A 21,251-nucleotide genomic window follows, 5' to 3' on the forward strand; every position below is an offset into this window, starting at 1 on the left:
AGTGGTAGATCCAGCGCCGGATTCCTTCTGGTTTAACAGAGGAATGAGCTTTAGTAGAATCTGATAGGGTCCAATCTATATTTAGGTTCAAGCTGATCATCAAGATATTTATTTTTCCAGGATTTTGAAAGTACCCAGTCTCTAGGATTGCAATGGTCTAAGGGGACATCTGTAGGGTACTTCATCCTGTCAGAAGCAAACTTATGAAGAGCAGTTAAACCCCAAAGACTGTCCATACTTTAGTGTCTAGTTCTTTGACCCTTAGGTCCTCTTTCCCCCCAGTGTTTTCACCAAGACATAAGAAGGGACTCCCGTATAATATTTCATAGACTCAGCTGAATCCTGCTTCCGGAGGCCACTGCCATGAGCAGTACCTTGCCCCATTTTAAATTGGTCTCTTGACAAATTTTGGCAGTGGTTTTCTGTAAACTGTGGTTCATCTTTTCTATATTTCCAGTGGACTGTAGTGTCCAAGAAATGTGGGTTTCCACTGTATTCCTGAGTCTAGAGACTTCCTGGGTTGCTTTGGCGATAAAGGCCCTGTCACTTTGGGGAGAAAAAGACTATCCAAATCTAGGAAGGATTTCTTTTAATACAAGATTACTTCTGATGCCCTTTCTGATCTGCATGGTCATGCTTCAACCCATCCTGTCAAGGTATCTACGAATACTAGTAGGTACAGGTCATTTCCAGTCGTTTGGGACATCCCCGTGAAGTCAGCTTGCCAGTCTTATCCTGGGCCTAGTCCTCAGCTAGCTTTGTATTCCTTTGACTTCTGGGGGGAGGGGGGGTCTCATCTTTGGATTATTTCTGGCACAGATGGTACATTTTTGAATCACCTTTTGAATAGTCCTCTGCATATGTGGCTCAGTAATATATTTTTGTATCTATTGGAGTGTGGCATCCTGTCCATAATGACTGCTCTGGTGGATAGAATTGACTCTTCCATTAGGTGTTGAGGAATCAGGATTCCCTCTTCATTGCTTATCTCTGCATCTTTCTGGAGTGTGGTGAAGCCCTACTCCTTTGCTCTTTCTGGGTCCTCTCAAAAATTTGCAGGCTGGGCCAGTTTTCAGTCTGTGTCGAATAAGAGCTGCCCTCAGGGATGCCGGGGTTTTTGTTCAGGCGGCCAGTGTGGAAGCCTGATCTGCTTTATGGTTCCCTTGGGAGATTAAGCTCTCTGCCTTCTGGTGGCCTGGACAATGCATAACGGTAACCTCCTCAGATTCCATTACTGCTTTTAGGAGATTTAATATCTCTTGGGTATGTTTAATTTCTTTACCTCCTGATGTTAAGAGCCCTCTTTCCTTTCAAATAGCCCTGTGAACGTGTACCACAGTAAATGCCTGTTTGCAGTCGGGGTAGACGTTGACTCTCTTACCTTTTCTCAGGTGCAAGGCTCAGGTCAGGGCCAGTAGTTCGGCCTCCGGGCTGAAGGACCGGTAGTCTTGTACAGGGTATTGTTTTAGAGGAGGGACGGTTACGCCTGCCCACAATCATATTTGGATGAGGGTTGCGGTTCTTAGCTTCCGAGGCCTGCCCTTTGTCCATACTTCCAGACTTACTTCTTGCAGGATTTCTTTGGGGACCTCAGCCAGAAGTTCTTTCTGGGCTAAAGCCAGTAATGCTGCCGTGAAGCACAAGCTTCTTCCCGAGGTACCTTAATGCTGATATGGCGGGGGCAAAGGGATTGTGGCATTTAGTATAGTCGCTAAGTCCCGTCCTAAAAGTGGCACTGGGCATTCCGACGTACACCAAGAAGCGATGTTGAAGGTTTGTTCTTCCCATCTGGCAATCTAATGGCCAGAGAAATGGCTTTTGTAGTGACGCCCGTCACACTGCAGTCCTGAGCATTGTTTCGGAGGAGAGTTTAGTCAACCTAGTATTTAATACAGAATATGTGGCTTCAGTGTGGATCAAAAAGTCTGTTAATTTCTTTCCCACCGTTAGAGTGACCGGGGTTCCACGACGGTGATGTTGAAGGAGCCAGTGGAGTTGATCGGAGCCCCTGGGCCCTGTCACTCCTGGTCACTCTGGGTTAATTGGGGCATCTGTGATGCTCCTCATTTCTCTTTGTCCTGTTCTTTGTTTACTCTTTACATTCTTTTGTCCAGTGACCCTCTTGCTGGTAGTAAGCACACTGTTTAGGGCCAGCTTTGGGGGCAGGTCCCTTGTTTTCAGGGGGCCTTACCTTATTGGTTGTTTCCTGACGCCCTCTGGTGGTCAGAGCCGCAGCCAGCAAATCAGCCTGTTGCTTCATCTTTCGTCGTTTTTTACCTGTTTTTACCAGGCCTGTTCTCTGCTATTGAAAACCTTACAGGCAATCTCCATCAGCTGGGACCTAGGCATGCCAGAGGCACCCTCAACATTTTGAAGCTTTCTTTGGGTATCAGGGGCACTCTGCCCAGTAAGTCATGTTCATGACCTTGAAACTTTCAGGGGCCTCTGGGTCCACATCAGTATATTGGCCATAAGGCTCAAAGATACACTCTAGGAATTCAGACAAGTTTTCATTTGGACGCTGCTGAAGCTTATTACAACTTTTTTGTTTGGGTTCTCCCTTCCTTCACCCAACCAGAATGCAGCTCTTGTAATGTTCTGGCTTGGGCTGATCAACATCGTTTGTATCCAACGTGGATCAGTGGTAGGGATACCAGCATTGAGGTTCTAGGGTTTCCCAAGATAAACATAGAGAGGAAACCCCGGGGAAATTTCCAGACGAATTGTACTAGGTTTATGCTCCAGCACAAAGGAGGTATCACATAGGAGAGGAAGGTCCTCTGAGCTGACTCAGCTGCCACTGTTTGGCCACTTTTAGAAGCTGGAGACAAAGCGGGCGCGCATGGAAAGGCGGGATTTTTGAAAGTGGCGGGCTTTCTTTAAGGGCTATGATGTCTTGTAACCATGTTCATGCTTGCCGCCATGGAGCAGAATGGTGGACTGCTCTTTATCACCACCCTAGGAAGGTCGTATAGCGGTCAAACCTTGATCAACTGTGCATTGGGGGGCTGAGTTAGACCATTCCCCATAATAAAATAGCAAGTATTTTTAAAAGCGAAACCAACCTCTAAGTTTGCACTAATTTACTTTTGATGTTTTGAATTCGCTTACTTGATGAGATTTATGACAGTCTTACTCAGTTTAACCACATATAAAATTTCCTTTCTCAGGATTCCTTTTCCGCAAACCTTCTACAACTTTCCTAGTCCCCCTTAATTTGTCTCTTACTCATTCAAAGATAACCATCCTTAGTTTATGACAAAACTGCTTTACTCTAATTCTTTAAAAAAATGTATTTCCATACCTTATACCCTATTTTACACAGAAGGCAGTCTACCACCAATTTGTGGCTTTCACTGTTTGTGTCTGCAGTTCCTAATATGCACGGGATTTCAGACAAAGACCTGCTGCTCTTTGGTCAATGTAATTTTGATCCTAGAGAAAGTGATTTCAAGTAAGAATGAGCTGCTGTGTAAAAGAAACTTAGGGGTTTTAGGTAATGTTAATCTTAATGTGAGTGTTTTTAGGAAGTTACCAACATCTTAAACTGCATTAATTAATGTGTCTGGAATCTAGAATATATGCTGCTTAAGTCACAACCTGAAATAATTCTATCAGGATAACACTTAGGGCCATGTAAAGTACTGCATACATTGAATGAGTCTACATTAATATAGATGATGTACTTTGTATGCAGTTATACAACAACCATTTTGTGGGTACTAGTCCATGAATTTTGTAAGTGGTTGTAGTATGTCTGGATTTCTTTGGGAAAGAATAAGTTTCTCTTCACTGGCAAGAGATGAGCTGCAAAGATGTTGACCAGATGGTGATAACAACAACTGACAATTTTTCAAGTGATTAAGCGTGGATGTATTACCTAACAAGGGCCCAGCAAGCTACAGCTCACGGACCAAGTCCTGCCAACAGCTTGTCTTTGGCCCTAAAGCTAAGAATGTGTGGGTTTTTTTGTATTTTAAATGTTTATAAAACAAAAATGAAAAACAAAGTTTATGCCACAAAGACATGATGTGGTTTGTAAAGCCTAAAATATTTACTACCTGTCCCTTCACAGAAAAAAACAAATCTGCCAACTTCTTCTTCTTTTTTTTTTTAAATTAAAATTTATTGTGGTGAACACACAATGGGATTTATAGATGATGTAATACAGAATTGTACACCTGAAATCTATGTAATTTTACTAACAATTGTCACCCCAATAAATTTTTTAAAAAAGTTTATTGAGGTGACAACTGTTAGTAAAGTTACATAGATTTCAGGTGTACAATTCTGTAATATATCATCTATAAATCCCATTGTGTGTTCACCACCCAGAGTCAGTTCTCCTTCTATCACCATATATTTGATCCCTTTTACCCTCATCTACCACCCCCCGCCCCCCTTTACCCTCTGGTAACCACTAAACTGTGTCTATGAGTTTTTGTTTCTCATTGTTTTGTCTTGTTCTTTTGTTGTTTTTGGTTCATATACCACATATCTGTGAAATCATATGGTTCTCTGCTTTTTCTGTCTGACTTACTTCGCTTAGCATTATAATCTCAAGATCCATCCATGTTGTCACAAATGGTCCTATTTCATCTTTTCTTACTGCCGAATAGTATTCCATTGTGTATATATACCACAACTTCTTTATCCATTCATCTATCGAAGGACATTTTAGTTCCCACGTCTTGAATCTGCCAACTTCTGATAAAATATTGGACCAATAAAGATAGAGTAGATAATACCTTAAGATCTTTTGCAACCAAGAAGACTGGAGACCAAGGACAAGAAATAACACAAACAGTTCAGTATATAGAAATTATGTGATTCCATTATAAATTAACTAGGCTTATATTCAAGACTAGGATTTCTAGAGAAAATCACAATTATAATCAATTATTTAGACAGAAGGAGACCTTTTTATTAACTAAGTAAATTCAAAAGATATTTAGGATTAATGATAGGTAGCGATTATAGTTTGCTAAATTAAAGGTAATTTTATCTCCTTGATCATAGTGACTATTGGATGAGGAAGTAGCCAGAAAGCATGCTAGGAAGAGAGGGGCAGGAAAAAACTAGTCTGGGACTAAGAAGTTACCATTGTATAAAGGAAACAAATACCAAGACCATCACTGATTATCAAAAGGGTTGTGTGTTGCTTTTTATGCTCTCTTCCTTTATACTTAATCTAACCACAAGGACAAGCTTTTTAAACTGTCTTCGACAGAAGAGCCTTACTGGTAACGAAACAGCATCGCCCACTGACACTGGTTGAAAATCTTTTGTAGAGGGTGAGAAGAGTGATGATTTATCATTTTTCTTGTTTATTTTTAGTGACTAGGTGTGATTTTGGATTTATGTTTCCCTTTTTGTGGTGATAGATATTTTGAAAGTTAATATAGCTTATTTTAGTGACTTTATTATGACTTTCCTTTTATTTTCAATCACAAATTGCATAATTAATAAAATATTCTGTATAGAGATCATTTTTATTCTCACCTTCTCAGTTTCTCTCTCAAACTTTAAACTATTTTAGATATCTGTAATATAGATGGCTCCATTTTGTTTTTACATATATTTGTTTATATACTTCTGATTTGTAACTAAGTGAATTTTATTTTTTTTCAGATGATTCTTTGGGATTGGGACTTAAAGCAATGGTATAAACCTCATTACCAGGTAAATATGTGATATCACTAATAGTATCTGTAATGAAACTTGACATTTAAATTAAAGTTACATTCACAAGATTGCTGTTATAAGATTTTCTTTAACCTGAGCTAAAATAACCAGAACTTTCACTTAGGTAGATTAAAAAAAAAATTAATTGTAAGGAAAAAGAAAATGATAAGACACCAAACATATTTCTATATTAAGCAGGAGATTTTTTCCCCTTAATTGAGAGCAACTGATCCACACAGGGGGGGAAAAGATTAAAGGCCATATATGACAAAAAGCAAGGCAATTGGCAAAATATTTTGTTGGGGAAGCAAAAACAGTCTGCTTACAGGTTTTGGTAAACTTTTTACTGAACTATACATACAGAAAAGTTCACAGCTCAATGAATTTTCACAGACTAAACATACCCATATCAAGAAACAACATACTACCAGCATCCCAGAAGCCTCATTTCAAGACCATTCTAGTTGTTACTTATATCTCTAAAGATAATCTCTCCTACTTCAAGCAATTAGTTTAGCTTATTTATAAACTTATATGTATTTTTCTATTTTGCTTCTTTCGAAATTTTACCTGTGAGATTAGTATATTATTGCACATAACAGCAATTCATTCATTGTTATTCTATTTAGTATTTCATTAAATGAATATATTACACTGTATTCATCCATTCTACAGTAGATGGACATTCATTTTCAGTTTTTTGGCTATTGAAAGTAATGCTGCTGGGACACCCTTGATGTCTTTTGTTGGGTATATATCTTAGAGTGGATTGCTGGGTCACAGGATGCACGCCTATGTTCAGTTTTAGGAGATGGCACCAGGGAATTTTCCAAAGGAGTTGTATCAATTGGTACCCAACCGCCAGCAGCGTAGGAGAGTTAAAGTTGCTCCACGTCCTTGCCAACACTTGGTAATATCTGTTTTAAATCATTCTGGTAGTTGTGGAATAGTATCTCATTGTGGTTTTAATATTTACATTTCACCGATAACTCATCAGGTTGATGATGTTTTCATGTGTTAATTGGCTACCCAGATATCCTCTAGTCAGGTCTTTTGACCATTTTTCTACTGATTATCTACCTTTTACTTAGCAATCAGTAGGAATTCTTTATTAATTTTGGACCTGAATATATACATGTATGTATATTATGCCAGTATTTCCATCTGTGGCTTATCATGATGTTTTTTGAGGAAAATATCACTGAAGTTTTCTGTAGGTAAACCCTTTATCAGATGAAGGAAGTTTCATTCTAATCCTGGTGTACTAAGGACTTTCCTCCCTTTTCAGTCATGAATCGGTATAGAATTTTTATGTTCCCTGTACAATGCTATTTTACCACTTTTATACCTTTACTTATACTTCTTCTTGAAGAATGAGCCCCCAAATAAGTTTTTGTTTACTTTTAATGTAAAATATCATTTCCCCCTAATCTTTATAAATAAAGTCCTACCAATGCTCAGTTTAAATGCTACCCCTTCCATAAAGTTTCTGTTAACTATTCAGATTAATGTTATTTATATCTCCTTTGAACTCTGATACAATTTTATCTTTGACCACTTTCCATAACGTTATTTATTGCACTTTACCTACATAAACTATACATTGTTTTATGTACTCTGCATGTATTATCAGTTTTAATTCTCCCTGCTCCTCTGTGCTAAGTACAGCTAGGAACTCTAGGAATAATGCATGAGGCAACCAAAGGAGAATTCTGAAACTTGGAAAGAGGAGGGAGGGTGGAGTAGTTCAGGGACCCCAGTAATGGAGGAACAACATCCATCGCACAGCAAAAGGTGACCCAGGCCTTGACTCTCAACCTATTAGAATGTGATGCAGGCAGGCTCATTTCTTCCCTGAGATTGAATGCGTATCCTGCTGGCAATACCAAGTGAGTCTGGTGGCTCCAGCGAGGGAGAATTCATCAGGAACTCCACTGACAATAAGTGGCCAAGGGAAGTACAGTCATGCACCACTGAACAGCGGGAATATATTCTGAAAAGGGCATTGTTAGGCGACTTTGTCACTGTACAAAAATCAGAGTGGACTTACGCAAACCTAGATGATATAGTCTATATTGTATACCGCCATTGTATATGCGGTTCATCGTTGATTGAAACATCGTTATGAGGTACATGACTACTCTCATTCCCTGCTGGCCATGAGACCCCTTCCCCCAGTGAGAGACACTCAGTGGCCAGGGGACCAGCACAGGAGACACCACTACAACGAATGCTTAATCCAGAAAATGCTCTTTGTCCCTGTGGCCTAGAGACTCCCTTTTCTACCTGGAGGTACCAGGTGGCCCAACCTGAGGAAGTTCTCCCTCCTTCCTCCCACTGCCCCCCACCAATAGAGGTACCAGTGGGAACCCTAGTGGCACCAGGAGGGAAAAAAAATCAAGGCAACTGACATACCACTGTGAATGTGTGAAAATTAAATTGTCATTAGAACACAGCCTGGAAAAATAGACTAGGACCTATGTGCTCAATCTAAACAAGGAGATATAGAAAATTTAAATAGGACCAGAATCTTCTAGCGTAATAGCCCAAATGCTGATGATAAAATTTAAAAATCACCTGTCATATCAAGAACCAGGAAAAGACAATCAATGTTACCACCAAGATGAATCAGATTTGGAATTATCTGAGAAAGAAATTTAAAGCAGCCATCATAAAAATGTAACAATCACAAATTCTCTTGAAACAAATTAACGACATGAAAAAACTCAGCAAAGAAATAGAAGTTATATAAAAAGAAACAAATGGAAATTTTAAAACTGAAAAATACACTAATGGAAGTTAAAAACTTGCTGAATGGGCTCAACAGTAGAGTGGAGATGACAGAGAATAGATAGAATCTGTGAATTTGAATATAGAGCAATAGAATTTACCCAGCTTAAACAACAGAGAAAATACAAAGAAACAAAATGAACAGAGCCATAGGGACCTGAGTGACAATAACAAAAGATCCAACATTCATACCATCAGTGTCTGAGAAGGAGGGCAGAAAGTGAGTCGGTTTAAAAGAGTATTTGAAGAAATAATGGCTGAAAGCTTCCCAAATTTTGCAAAAGACATAATTCTGCAAATTCAAAGAGCTAAGTGTGTACCAAACAGAACCAACCTCCCCTCAAAAAACCTACTCAAGACATGCCATTATTAAACGTTTGCAAACTAAACACAAGGTGAAAGCAGCCAGAGAGAAATGACACTTTACCTATAGGGGAACACCAACTCAAATAACAGCAGATTTCTCATTTGGATGAAGGAAAATAGATGCTATTATATATAATTCATGGAAGTATAGATTTGACCAACCTATGTGAGAGCAGGTTTATAGTAATGATCAAATTTTCACATGTTCATTTACTTTGGCTCAGTAATTCAAATTATTGGAAGCTATTTACCAGACGTATGCTTAATTATCTACAGTGATATGTAGAGATATCTGTTTATAAACCTAGAAATAGCTGGGCTATCCCCCAATAATGGGGAATGTTTTGAAATAAAAACTAATACAAAATAATAGTTCACAAGTGAAAGAATAAAGAATTTCACAAAGAGCAAGACATATTTAGCTAATTACTGGTCTAACTTTCATAATATTTTTCAATTCTAAAATGTGTGGAGGATACTTAATAAACAGTTTTATGGTGAAATCATGAAGTGCTATGAATAATTATGAATTCCAAACACACTCAAATGTAAATTCAAGGTACAATAAAGCAAAAGTAACATTTAATTCACTGTTCTGATTATCAGTGCACTTATTTCTTTGGGTAATTGAGTTGAACACAATATTTTCAAAACTTAAAAATCATATCATGTGTATACATGAATGACATGTTTATTTTAAAATTTAAAAATATATTTTCTACCCATTTTGGGGGCCTGGCCTGAAGTTTTTGTTAACCATTCAGTTCAAAGTTTCAAATATTTCCTTTGAACTCTGATACTATTTTTCCTGTATTTTTATCTCATCATTTTCTATAATATTAACTGTAACACTGTTACATATTGCACTATAAATATATGCATCACACATTGCTTTATGTGCATTACATGTGTTATCAGATTTAATTCTCGCATCAGTCCTTAATGAGGTAGGTGCTGTTATCCAGATTTTACAGTGAAGAAACTAAAAGGTTCAAATGTTAAATGATTGCTCAAAGTCACATACCACCGTAGTTAGGGTTAAAAGTCTAGATTTCAAGCTCATAACTTTGCAACAAAGCCTGTCATTATGTTAGACTGCCTCTTAAGTGAGTAAGGTAAATGAAGGAAATGCTGTATGTGTTTAAAAGAAATTTTGATACAAAGAAAAAGGAATCATCAATAAATTAATGAAACGTAGAAATTACAGATTTCAAAATAGAAACAAATTTAGTTTATGGTAGATACAAAGTCAGTAATGAATACTGTTAATTATGATAAAGTAATGATAAATATAGAAAAAATGAAAATTCACACTATCTGCTACATACGTCAACATCAAAAGTGAGAATTATACCATTTGTTATATCATTTATGTTATGTCCAAATAAATGAAAATTAATATTTAATAGGATCCAATTACTTAGATATTGTTACATAGACCTTTATTTAAAACAGAGTAAGTTTGAATTTTCTGTGTAACAAATATATAATTTTACTTTTTTTTTTCCTTCCTTTTCTAGAATTCTGGAGGTGGAAGTGGAGTTGATCTCTCAGTGCTAAATGAGGCTCGCAATATGGTGTCAGATCTTCTGATTGATCCAACCCTCCCCCCACAAGTCATTTCTTCACTACGGAGTATCAGTAGCTTGATGGGTGCTTTCTCGGGTTCCTGTAGACCAAAGATTAATCGTCTCACACCGTTTCCTGGATTTTACCCCTACTTGGAAGTAGAGGACCCGGCTGAGAAAGGAGATCGCAAACTTCACAAGGTCAAAATACAGTAATCAGCCAGCCCTATTTCTCACATTTGATATTTTCAAATTTAAACTGCTCTTTTAAATCTTAGATAAACTAGAATTTCTTTTTAAAGGATCAGCTTCTTTTACAATATAGTGACCTGCTAGGGCTTTAGAGGTAGTTACAATCTCAGATAATTTAAAACGAGTATTCAGTTTTTATCCTAAATGACATTGCTGTAATTAGCAGTTATAACTGCATCAGTAACAACTATTTATTGTTGTTGTTTTTGTTTTTAAGAAGTAGAGAACAACAAGCAAATTTAGTTACAGGCTTGTACAACAAACTAGGAGTCAAATCATATAATAAGTTTTTTTCTTTAGAATACAGGAATTGTTCTTGTTGAACCAAGAAGAAATGATCATTATAATGTTCATTTTATGAATTACATAGCATTATGTATTTTAAATTGATTTTCACTTTTTCTGGAACTCTTACTCCTTCCGCCCCCGTCTCCTCTCCCCTTTTACCTTCTGGAGATTGCTATAGCCCAATAGGCATTCCTTTTTCCATCATTAGATATGGGATTAATTTCTCTTTAAATATCAACGCTTCAAAATAGGATTTCCTTTAGAAAATAATAATGTTCTAAATAGACATATATTATGCTTGTCCAGAGTGCTTTTAATTGTTTTATTTAACTATAATATCTTTATCAATGGCTAAAATCATAAAACTTTAAAAATAAAAACATTTTGGAGATTATTCTAGTTTATTCTATAAGTAAAGAAACTAATGAAGAAAAGATACAATTCAAATCAGTTCATTTAGTTCACTCATAATAGTGTATATAGAACTTAGAAAAAGTTAAATGTAGTTTTTGGAGGGATTCTGATCATCAGTTAATTTCAGTTTGTTCTCAGCGGGTATAGAAATGCTGAAAAATTAAACAAGCATGATTAGGGCAAAAATTTGATAATTATTGATCACAAATCTAGATCATAGGTAGTTTTGTGATGCTTTTATTTTTGAAAAGTATATACAGTAGCACCTGCATTAGTCAAAAACCAATTAACAACCGTACTTAGTTATATGGCTGTTTTTCAGGACCCTGCCTATGAGAAAGAGGTTAATCACAAGCATCAAAAAAAGGTAGCAATAAATTCACCAAAAAAATAATTAATGTATTCCTGAGTTAGTTTCACTTGATATATTGCTCTTCCTTTGTGTTTTCCATTGACATTTGATGTTTAGACAATAATTTTTAAAAATAGTTAATTCTTAAAAATATGAATCATAAAAATCATTGATAGTATTATTGATCCTATGTTTACTGTGTAGAAAAGTATACTAGTACATTTTAGAAACATTTTAAACAATATTAAACAGGATGTCTACACACTTGATTTCCTGAACATTCTAATTAATCAGACTTATTTTTAGTACTAGAATCTACCGATAGACGTAAGTCAACTAAGAACCAGGAAATAACCCTTATTTCTTAGTGTTCTTTAAACTTCTTATTTGAATTTCGTATCTAATTTGTCTCTGTTTTTGGAAAAGAATACATAAGAAGCCTAATGATACTTCAGAAAAGAACAACAGCATTTATGAAAAAATAATTAGTAAGGAAAAGGGAGTTTGAACAGATAATTTAATGTAAAATGTACCATGTTTCTCCGAAAATAAGACCTAAATGGAAAATAAGCCCTAGCATGATTTTTTGGGAGGACATCCCCTGAACATAAGCCGTAATGTGTCTTTTGGAGCAAAAATTAATGTAAGACCTGGTCTTATTTTTGGGGAAACACGGTATGTGTTTAGAACGAAGAGAGATTATGTGGCCCTAAATTATAGCCAGAAAGGATTGTTACATAAAAAAAACCCACAAACTTTTTCACTATAAGTCCAAGTAGCCGTGAATCTTTACAAAATCACATCCTTGGGAAAACTGAAATATACGAGATATTTATCTTTCTGAGATGGTTTCAATGTCTGTTGATAGGGGGAGTTCATAAGAAGCAAATACAGTTTTCTATAAATTTCAGTAAAACACCTATTCACAGAGGTTAAAAATAGAATGCTAAAGGTGTTCTGGATTTAATTTAATCATTAATTCAAAAAGTGCCTCCAAGTCCTGCAGTTTCTCCAGATTAACCTCTATGTAAAGTAACACTGTACTGAAAATATAAAAAGTTCAGGATGTAGGGCTGATAATCCCTGATCCTATGGTAAATCTTTCATTATCTACTTTTTAAATTGTCAGTAGTTTATTTCTTATAAAACTAGGAGTAAAATGTGCAAAAGAACAAAAATCTAGTTACATTGTAGGGAGTTCAGAAATAATTTTTTCAGTAGGAGAAAGATAAGTAGAAAACAGTATAGAATGTGGAGTTTGGAGTAAAATTGACATTTTCAGAATAAAATGTCCTGTTTCTCCTGTACGTGTTAAAAATATACTTTGTATTGATAGATTTAATGCCATCTTTAATAATATATATACAGCATATTAAAGGGTGACTATTTTAACCATTGTTAAATTATTCCACAGGGACTAAACAGCAGGAACAGTTTACCAACCCCACAGCTGAGGAGGAGCTCAGGAACTTCAAGTCTGCCACCTACTGACCATTCTCCTTCCAGGTGGGAACGCAATAATGGCAGAAGGCCTCACCAAGAATTTGGCATTTCGAGGTAAAATCCCCAGGGCCGTTTAAAGAAACCTGAATGTGATACACAGTTTGAAATAGTTCTAAAAGCAGAAAGGAACAGTGGAACTATTTTATGTACAGGACAGCATGAGTAGTAGTAATATGGCGTAACAGAGACACTGATTCTTAAAAAGAAGGTAACATGTCTTCTCCCAAGACGTAGGTAAGTGAGGTACAAAGCATGCTGGGGCCTTAGAACACGAATCAGGGAGGCCATTGAAGGAAACTACAGGGTACGGAAAAACCTTTTAAATTGGTAGAAGTGGCCATTGCAGGAGCAGTCACCAGTCCATGCATATCATCCAAGGTAGGTCAACAGAGTTACTGACTTGTGAAAGAAGCATCTGCTCAGGATTCGTCTCAGATGTTAGGTATCTATGAAAACCATCAGTAACTACAACTAAATGAAGCAGGGAAAATGCCAGAGCTGAAATCTTCTGAATATGAATATACCCATTTACCCTGATAACAAAAGATTCACTACTTTGTCTTTTAAAAGCCAGGAGAGATAGTGATCCTTTTTGTGAATTATAAGCTTCTAGTTAGTCAGTTATCTAACTATATTAATAAACTTGGAATTAGCATACATTTCTTGTTAAACCACTGTTATTACGGAGCATGTGTTGTACTTTGTTTAGCTCGAGCCATGTAGTTACACATTTGAAACACTAGGTGGCAGGATTAGATCATAGCTATTTATCTGTTAAAATTTATGTTCGCATTTATATATAAGAAATATCAGATAATTATAATTTTCCAGATTCTTTTGTAATTTAGTAATTTGAATCTTCTGTAATACATTCAAATAGATGGGCTCTTTTTTCATTAAAAAAATTTTAGTGAAATGATATGTAAAACAGGAATGGAGTATGAAGAATACAGTACAGTAAAATGAGCTTTGGTCCAAAGCTTGCCCAGAGCCCAAGTATGATAGTTTTGTTTGTTTGTTTGTTTTTTAATGGAAGTAGGATATAGGGAATTTAATGATGTTAGGAACTAAAAATATGACAGATATTTCTTAACCATGGAAAACATCATCTTGAGACTATTATTAGGTTTAAGAAAGAATGATGAAAATAATTCTGTTTTTTAATCTTTCTATCACACTGATGTGACAGCCACACATTTGCAATTAAAGAAATGTTCGATACATTAACTCGTCATTTTTATCCTGTTGCCTCAAATGAGTGATACTAAAATAGAAACACAGTCCAAAGAAAACTAATCTTTAACTCTGAGAAGTCTGCCTATAAAAGTATATATAGGCAGATGTGATATATTCACTTAACTCTCATTAAAACAGAACTATATGCCTCATAAAAGACTTAGAAATTTGGAGAATAAAGTAATTAGTGGTATTATGTAACATTTACTTTAAAGAGATAAGGCTAGAAGTGATTTTTCCTAGTGTGCAAAAGCTGGAGCTTCAGTAATAAATTTCTAAGTATACTTTAAATATAGGATAAGATGGGGATATACGAAGCATTTACAACCACTATTCCTTTTGAAATTCAAGTTGCTAGGTCAGTGCTGTCCAGTAGAAATTTTTGTGATGATGGGAATAGTTTATATCTGTACTGTCCAGTATGGTAGTCCCTAGCTACATGTGGCTATTGGTCACTTGAAATGTGTCTAGTATGACTAAGGAACTGAATTTAAATTTGATTTAATTTTAATTAATTAAAGTATAAAGAGCCATATGTGAATACATATCATATAGACACGTATGACAACCATATTAGACAGTTTAGCTATAGATTTTTAATGTATGGTGATATTTTCTTTAGAACAAAACTAGTAGACGTGTGCCTCTGGAATCATGAGGCATTCACCTTGATTTTATTCGAGTACTCCAAAATTGAGATCCCATATCCCAGATCTTTGAGTCTTGATTAGAATGCAACTTTGGATTCTGATCATAGCTTCTCTGACTGATTTTAAATGAGCCTGACTGTGCTTTCAACATGGTTTCAATATTGAACCTTTCATTCCCTGAAACTATGTCTGAAACCAAATTTTTCATCCCTCCACCTGCTTTTCTATCTGTTACTATTGTTCTGGCTTTGTACCCTGGCACAATGCTGCTATCCTCTAGTTATCCTCAAATTTGCTTACAAAATTGATTTACCTAGAAAACCTGGTGTTATCTTTGCATCCTGTTACCTTATTTTATTAATCAGTTGTCAAGTCCATCTCTGAATCTCTTTTCCTCTCCATTCCTTGTTCTCCTTCATCACTTGCCTATACTGTTTCATGCTTTCATTATTCCTTACCCAGGCTATTGAATTATCCTCTTCATTTGGCCTTCCCACTTATATCCTTCACAGCCTGTTCCATCTTCTAACCTTCCACCAGAAATCTTCCTTAAACAAAACTTTGATTACATAGTTTTTCTAGTCATGAAGTTTTTGGACCCTTTACTAATATCTGTAGAATAGTACCCAAATTCCTAGCCTGGGATTTGGTGCCCTGTTAGTCCCTCATGACAAAGCTGAACTCTTACTTGGAAAATTAAACGGACTAAAAGGGATGAGCAGTACTGCAAAGAATGAGAATAGAAAAGTGACTCGGAAAGCTCTTTAGGTAAAAACAGTCATATAACGTGTTAAATGCTCCTCTGTTGAAGTTTTCTGATAATTTTCTTTTACCTCCGTTTGAAAACCAAGCTGAATTATAGTTTCCAGCTTACCTTATTTGTGTAAAAGGTAATATAGGATTTAATTTTGCTTTTCTTCATGCTTTGACTGGAGAAAAATAATGAAGTATTATAAACCTTATCATATCTATGATAAGAGGAATCTAAGGGAAGAAAACCCCAAGGAAGAAGTTATTCCTGCTTGAACAGTCACTGGATTACCTGCCCTTAACAGGTACCACTGTTCGTCTTTTAAAGGACTTGAGATTTTAATTGATTAAAAGGGCCGTTACTTTACATCACCAGAATACCTCTTCAACATCATCCTTCTCTATTTGTCTGAAACTCTGGCCAAGCTTAACTATTTGATAGTCCCGCTGTTTGTCCACTTCTGTGCCCCTCTGCAGTTGTTCCCTTGACCTGGAATAGATCTTCTCACCCTCGTTTCTGTCTTTAAAAATTGGGCTCAGATGTCATCTATTAAAGATAACACCATGACATTCTCCTCCCTTGATCTCCAAGGAAAAGTAACCTGTTTCACCTCTGAATCTCAACACCTTTTCTTGCCTCTTTTATGGCACTTTTCACTTTCTACCTTGTGTTAGGAGGTATTACTACTCTTCTGAACCCTGCTTGGTTATGGTGAAGAGTTTGGGATTTCATTGAAATGAATCTTTGAAAATGAGCAACTGTTAACAAGCATTCTTCTGGGGCTTGGTGTCCATACTGGATTATGACAGTTGATACTGCCTTCTGCTTCAGTTTCAGACCTAGGGTGAAGTTTCTCTGGTCAGGAAGTTTCAGGGAAAGTTGAATAGTGCTTTTCTAGGTTAGCTGATAATTGAACTACCCATCTCTGAACTCCAGTGTTTATATTTATGGCTAAAAATAATGGCTAAACTACTGTCATTGGATGGGCAGCTAGGACCAGACCCTTCCTGTGGACAAACAGAGCACATATTCAGTGCCCACAGCTCACTCCCTTTGCACAGTTTCTCTGAGGAAAAATAGGCAAATTGTGTCCCAAAACTATAGGTACTTCTACACTAAAGAGACTTACTCTTAACCTATTCTGATTCATCATTCATCTCCATAACAGCTCTGTAATTAAATCTAATAACTTGTTGCCTGGCAAGAGGATGTCCCTTAAGTAATGTACTTGGGGATTAGCTTCTCAATTCTGTGACTCATAATTCAGTAGAGATTTATACCAATGTCTAGACGCTATTTGAACTACAGAAAGCAAGAGGGCTAATGGTGTTATCCCACTCAGTTTCTTAAAAGAATAGTTCTGTAAATCTAGACAGCATACAGCCAATAAGTTTATACTGAAGTGATACAAACTATGTCAAGGTAATTTGTCCCGATTGTCTAGAAATCAACCCTTAACACATGGCTTAACTCCGTGACCATAACTTTCGATATCTCCAATAATGTTTGTGCATTTGGATTGAAGATTGATTCCCAAGTCTGATTTTAATCACCCTCCTACTCACTGTTAGTAATCATTAGGGCTTCTAGCCTGTCTTATTCTCTACTTTCTTCAGTATTGTTTTATGTATTCTCACTGGCGTGTATACTTATCTGGTTCTAGGCAAGGAATTAATGAGACGTTCTAGAACTGAACTAAAAACTTATAATTTGACCTGCACCTCTCAGTTCTAAGCAACTAACTGAATTTATGATGATACTTCAATTATTAGAAGACCTCCGATCAGGTAGAAGACTATGGAGGAGTGCTCAAAATGAAAAATCCCTATCTTTGTTTTGAATATTAACCAGGGGGTAGACTTTGGTAGCGTACACAGATTTTTCTGTTTGAATATTGCCCCAGGTTGTATTCTTACTCTTCTTTCCCAGTCTCTCCTACTCCACACGTAGGCAACGAATACTTAAATACAAAGAATGATTGAACATTCATAGGGAGATGAGTTTATTGGGTGGTGCTATTTGCATATTGCCTCTTTTTATAAAACTGTCAAATTATTGAGTATCACTACTGGCTTGAGGAAAAAAAATATTATAGAATCTAAAGGCTAGATGTTACCTCAGAAATCCTTTATTCTAAATCTCTAACTTTACAGATGGAGAAACACACACAAAGAATTGTGTTATGGAAAGAGCATACACTTTAGAGTCCAAGAAATTGGAACTTGCACGTTAGTTATGTGAATTTAGGGACATTACTTAGCCTCTTGAAGTTTCTTTACCTATAAAATAGGGGACTAACTGATGAAGTATGCAAAGTACCTAAAATAATGGGTGCTGTATAATCAATACTCAAAATATCACCGTTATTATTACAATTTTTGTTAATACCAATAAGGGAGTTTCAGTGAAGCTGTTGCCATCTGGTATCGCACGCCTTCTCTTTGTAATACAGAATTTATTTTCTCCCATGGCAATATAGAACAAGCTAGATTTCTAGAAAAAGGAGAGTCTCAAAGCAAGAGTTAGCAAAAGAAAAAGTATATTCACTCAAAATTGGGGAGCAGAAAAGATCTATTCTCTAGAAAAGTGAGAATAGGAACCTAAAGAGATCGTTCATTTATTCCACCAACATCTGTTGAACACCCTTGTTAGGCACTATGAATGCAGAGATGTCTTATAGCCTCTAAAGGAATTCACAAATGAGTCAAGGGGAAGAATCTGTAAGCACTGAAATTATAATGCACTGTAGGTAAAGGTTATTATAGAGACATGAACCAAAATCTTTTAGGTCACAGCAAAATGGGTCTCCCTTGAGTAATGGGGTGTGGAAGTGCAGAAAAGATGGAGTTCGGGAGGAGCGTGAGAACCTAGTCTACACTAATAAATACTGAGTGAAAAAGAGAGAATCTAAATTTGTCCTTGAGCCTGTGGCAAAGTGCCCACATCAGGAGTTGACTGGTTAAAAAAGAACAGGTTAGTAAATATCTAATAACAGAAGGTAACATTTCTGTTGTACTTGCTGCTATATGCATGGCACTGGACCAGAAGCTTTCAAATATATAATCTTTAACTTCATTTCAGGTATGACACTGGTATGATTACCTACCTAATATTTAATTTCTTCATAAGAGCCCAAAAACCTATAATAAATATTTCAGTTATGAGAAATGACTGACTTAATATGTCAGTCATGACCTATTAATGACTGACTCAATATCTATGAAGAGAGGGAACAGAAAATAGTGAAAAACTACTATTTTAGGCCAGTGATTCTCTGTGAAGCCCCTAGACCCAGCAACATCAGCATCACCTAAGAACTTGTTTAAAATGCAGATCATCTGACCCTAACCCAGGCTCAGAAATTCTAGGGGTGGGACTAGCAATCTGTTATAAGAAGCCCTCCAGGTGACAGATAACCTGCTTTATGCCAGGGTTCGGCAAACTGTATAGTCTGCCGAATTATATTAGGTCCACAACCTGTTTTTGCAAATAAAATTATATTGAAACATGGTCATACTTATTCATTATTGTTTATGGCTGCTTTTGTGCTACCATGGCAGAATTGAGTAGTTGCAACAAGAGACCTTATGGTCTGCAAAGCCAAAAGTATTTATTACTATTTGGTCCTTTACAGAAACAGTTTGCTGACTCCTGCTTTAGGGCTTCGGCACTAGAGAGATGTCTAACCTCTGAATGTAAAAGCAGATATTTGCTAACTGAATTGAAGACGATGAAGAAAAATGAGGAACTTCACTAGTTTTAAAGTTCTCAACCTGTTCTCTTTCTGTTTTAGTCAAGGATGCTATCTAAATGGGCCTTTTACTTCAAATCCACTGACAATGCCGAAGCAAAGGTCATCTTCTATATCGCTAACTCACCATATAGGTCTAAGAAGAGCTGGTAAGAAATCATTATTTACGATTTAAATGTGGGAGGTTGCAAAGTATATGGTATTGCAAAGTTTTTTTATTACATATTAACAGCTGATTTTGAATACCATTTTATGTGTTGTAAATTAACATGACTAAGCAATTTGGGTTGGCTATTGGTTGACCATTTGCTTATTCATTCAGTAAACACTTTTTGAACATCTGCATACCAGGAACTCTGTTAGACACTAAGGATTCAGGGAAAAATGCATAGCACTATTTAACCTTAATAGTTGCAGCTCCAGATTCACATAGCCAGAACAAGGGAAAATCCCTAAAAAAAAAAAAAGAGTATTCTTCTGTAGCATGGAAATTGTGTAGGAAAAAAAAATCTTAATATGAGAGTAGAAAAATCCCTGACTATATCCTCTTCAATCTATGTATTTATTTATTTGAGGTATAATTGACATATAACATTAAATTAGTTTCAGGTACATGATATAATGGTTTGTATATATTGCAGAATGCTCACAATAAGTCTAACATCTGTCACTATACATAGTTATAAATTTTTTTATTGTGATGAGAACTCTTAAGATCTACTCTCTTAGCAACTTTCAGATTAGCAACTTACATTATTAACTAGAGTCACCATGCTGTACATTACATCCCCAGGACTTATTAGTTTAAAAACTAGAAGTGTGTGCCTTTGACCCCCTTCACCCATTTTGCTTTAAAACATTTTGGATGACATATATTTTATAGATACAATATAGTAATAACAGAACATCAATGATATTCTGCTTTTAAATTATGTGTGGTATTGGGCAATGGGATATACAGTCACAAAATTCTTTCATACACAATGTTTGGCATACAGTAAAAACTATGAAATGTGAAGTATCAGGAAAGTGTTTGATAAGCAAGAAAAGCAGGCACAAGGAGATCTATAGGTGATATTGATGTTGGATTTAACAAAGTCTTTAAAAAAAATAAGGATAAGGATGTTTTAAAAGAAACAGAAGGAAGGATGGAGAAAAATGGATGGATAATTTTAACAGAGATCTGGAACACATAGACAAGAAACAATGGACACAGAGAAATGCAATTGATTACATTAAAAGCTTAGAGGATGGTTTAAGAACAGATTTTACACAACAGAAAGTGAGAGTAGTGAACTTGAAGACAAAGAAATAGAAAATATCCAAACTGAACAGAGAGGGGGAAAAAAAAGGTAAATAACAGAAGACTTTTGGCTTCTGGTTTTGCTTGTAAGGAGCCTGGAAGTCACTACTTCATCCTAATGAGTAAAAGGCTGAACAGACTGAAAAATCAATGACTCTTCTAGGATCTGTAAGAAAGGTGACAGTGAGGACACAGAACAAACCTCTGCCCCCAGATGGGAGACACAGATAGGCAAATACAAGGATGAATGGCTTGGCAGAGCAGATTCACAAGGCGGAAACCTCATTGAGAACTAGTGCCTGAACCCAGTGTTGGGGCAGGATAAATTGAACAGTAACTAGC

General features: G+C 36.2%; 1 protein-coding gene across 1 annotated transcript in view; it reads left to right on the forward strand.

The window, feature by feature from the left end:
* The window catches only part of PDE3B (phosphodiesterase 3B), a 138,344-nt gene that overhangs the window by 81,393 nt on the left and 35,700 nt on the right, over window positions 1-21,251 (forward strand). Inside the window, exons 2-5 of the mRNA XM_019754484.3 lie at window positions 5,632-5,682; window positions 10,362-10,610; window positions 13,130-13,272; window positions 19,649-19,755. Of these exons, the coding sequence (XP_019610043.3) occupies window positions 5,632-5,682; window positions 10,362-10,610; window positions 13,130-13,272; window positions 19,649-19,755 (550 nt within the window). The remainder of the gene's footprint in view (window positions 1-5,631; window positions 5,683-10,361; window positions 10,611-13,129; window positions 13,273-19,648; window positions 19,756-21,251) is intronic.

This window comes from Rhinolophus sinicus, chromosome 14 (assembly GCF_057876585.1).
Source record: "Rhinolophus sinicus isolate RSI-liver-muscle chromosome 14, RSI-T2T, whole genome shotgun sequence".
Classification (NCBI taxonomy): Eukaryota; Metazoa; Chordata; class Mammalia; order Chiroptera; family Rhinolophidae; genus Rhinolophus; species Rhinolophus sinicus.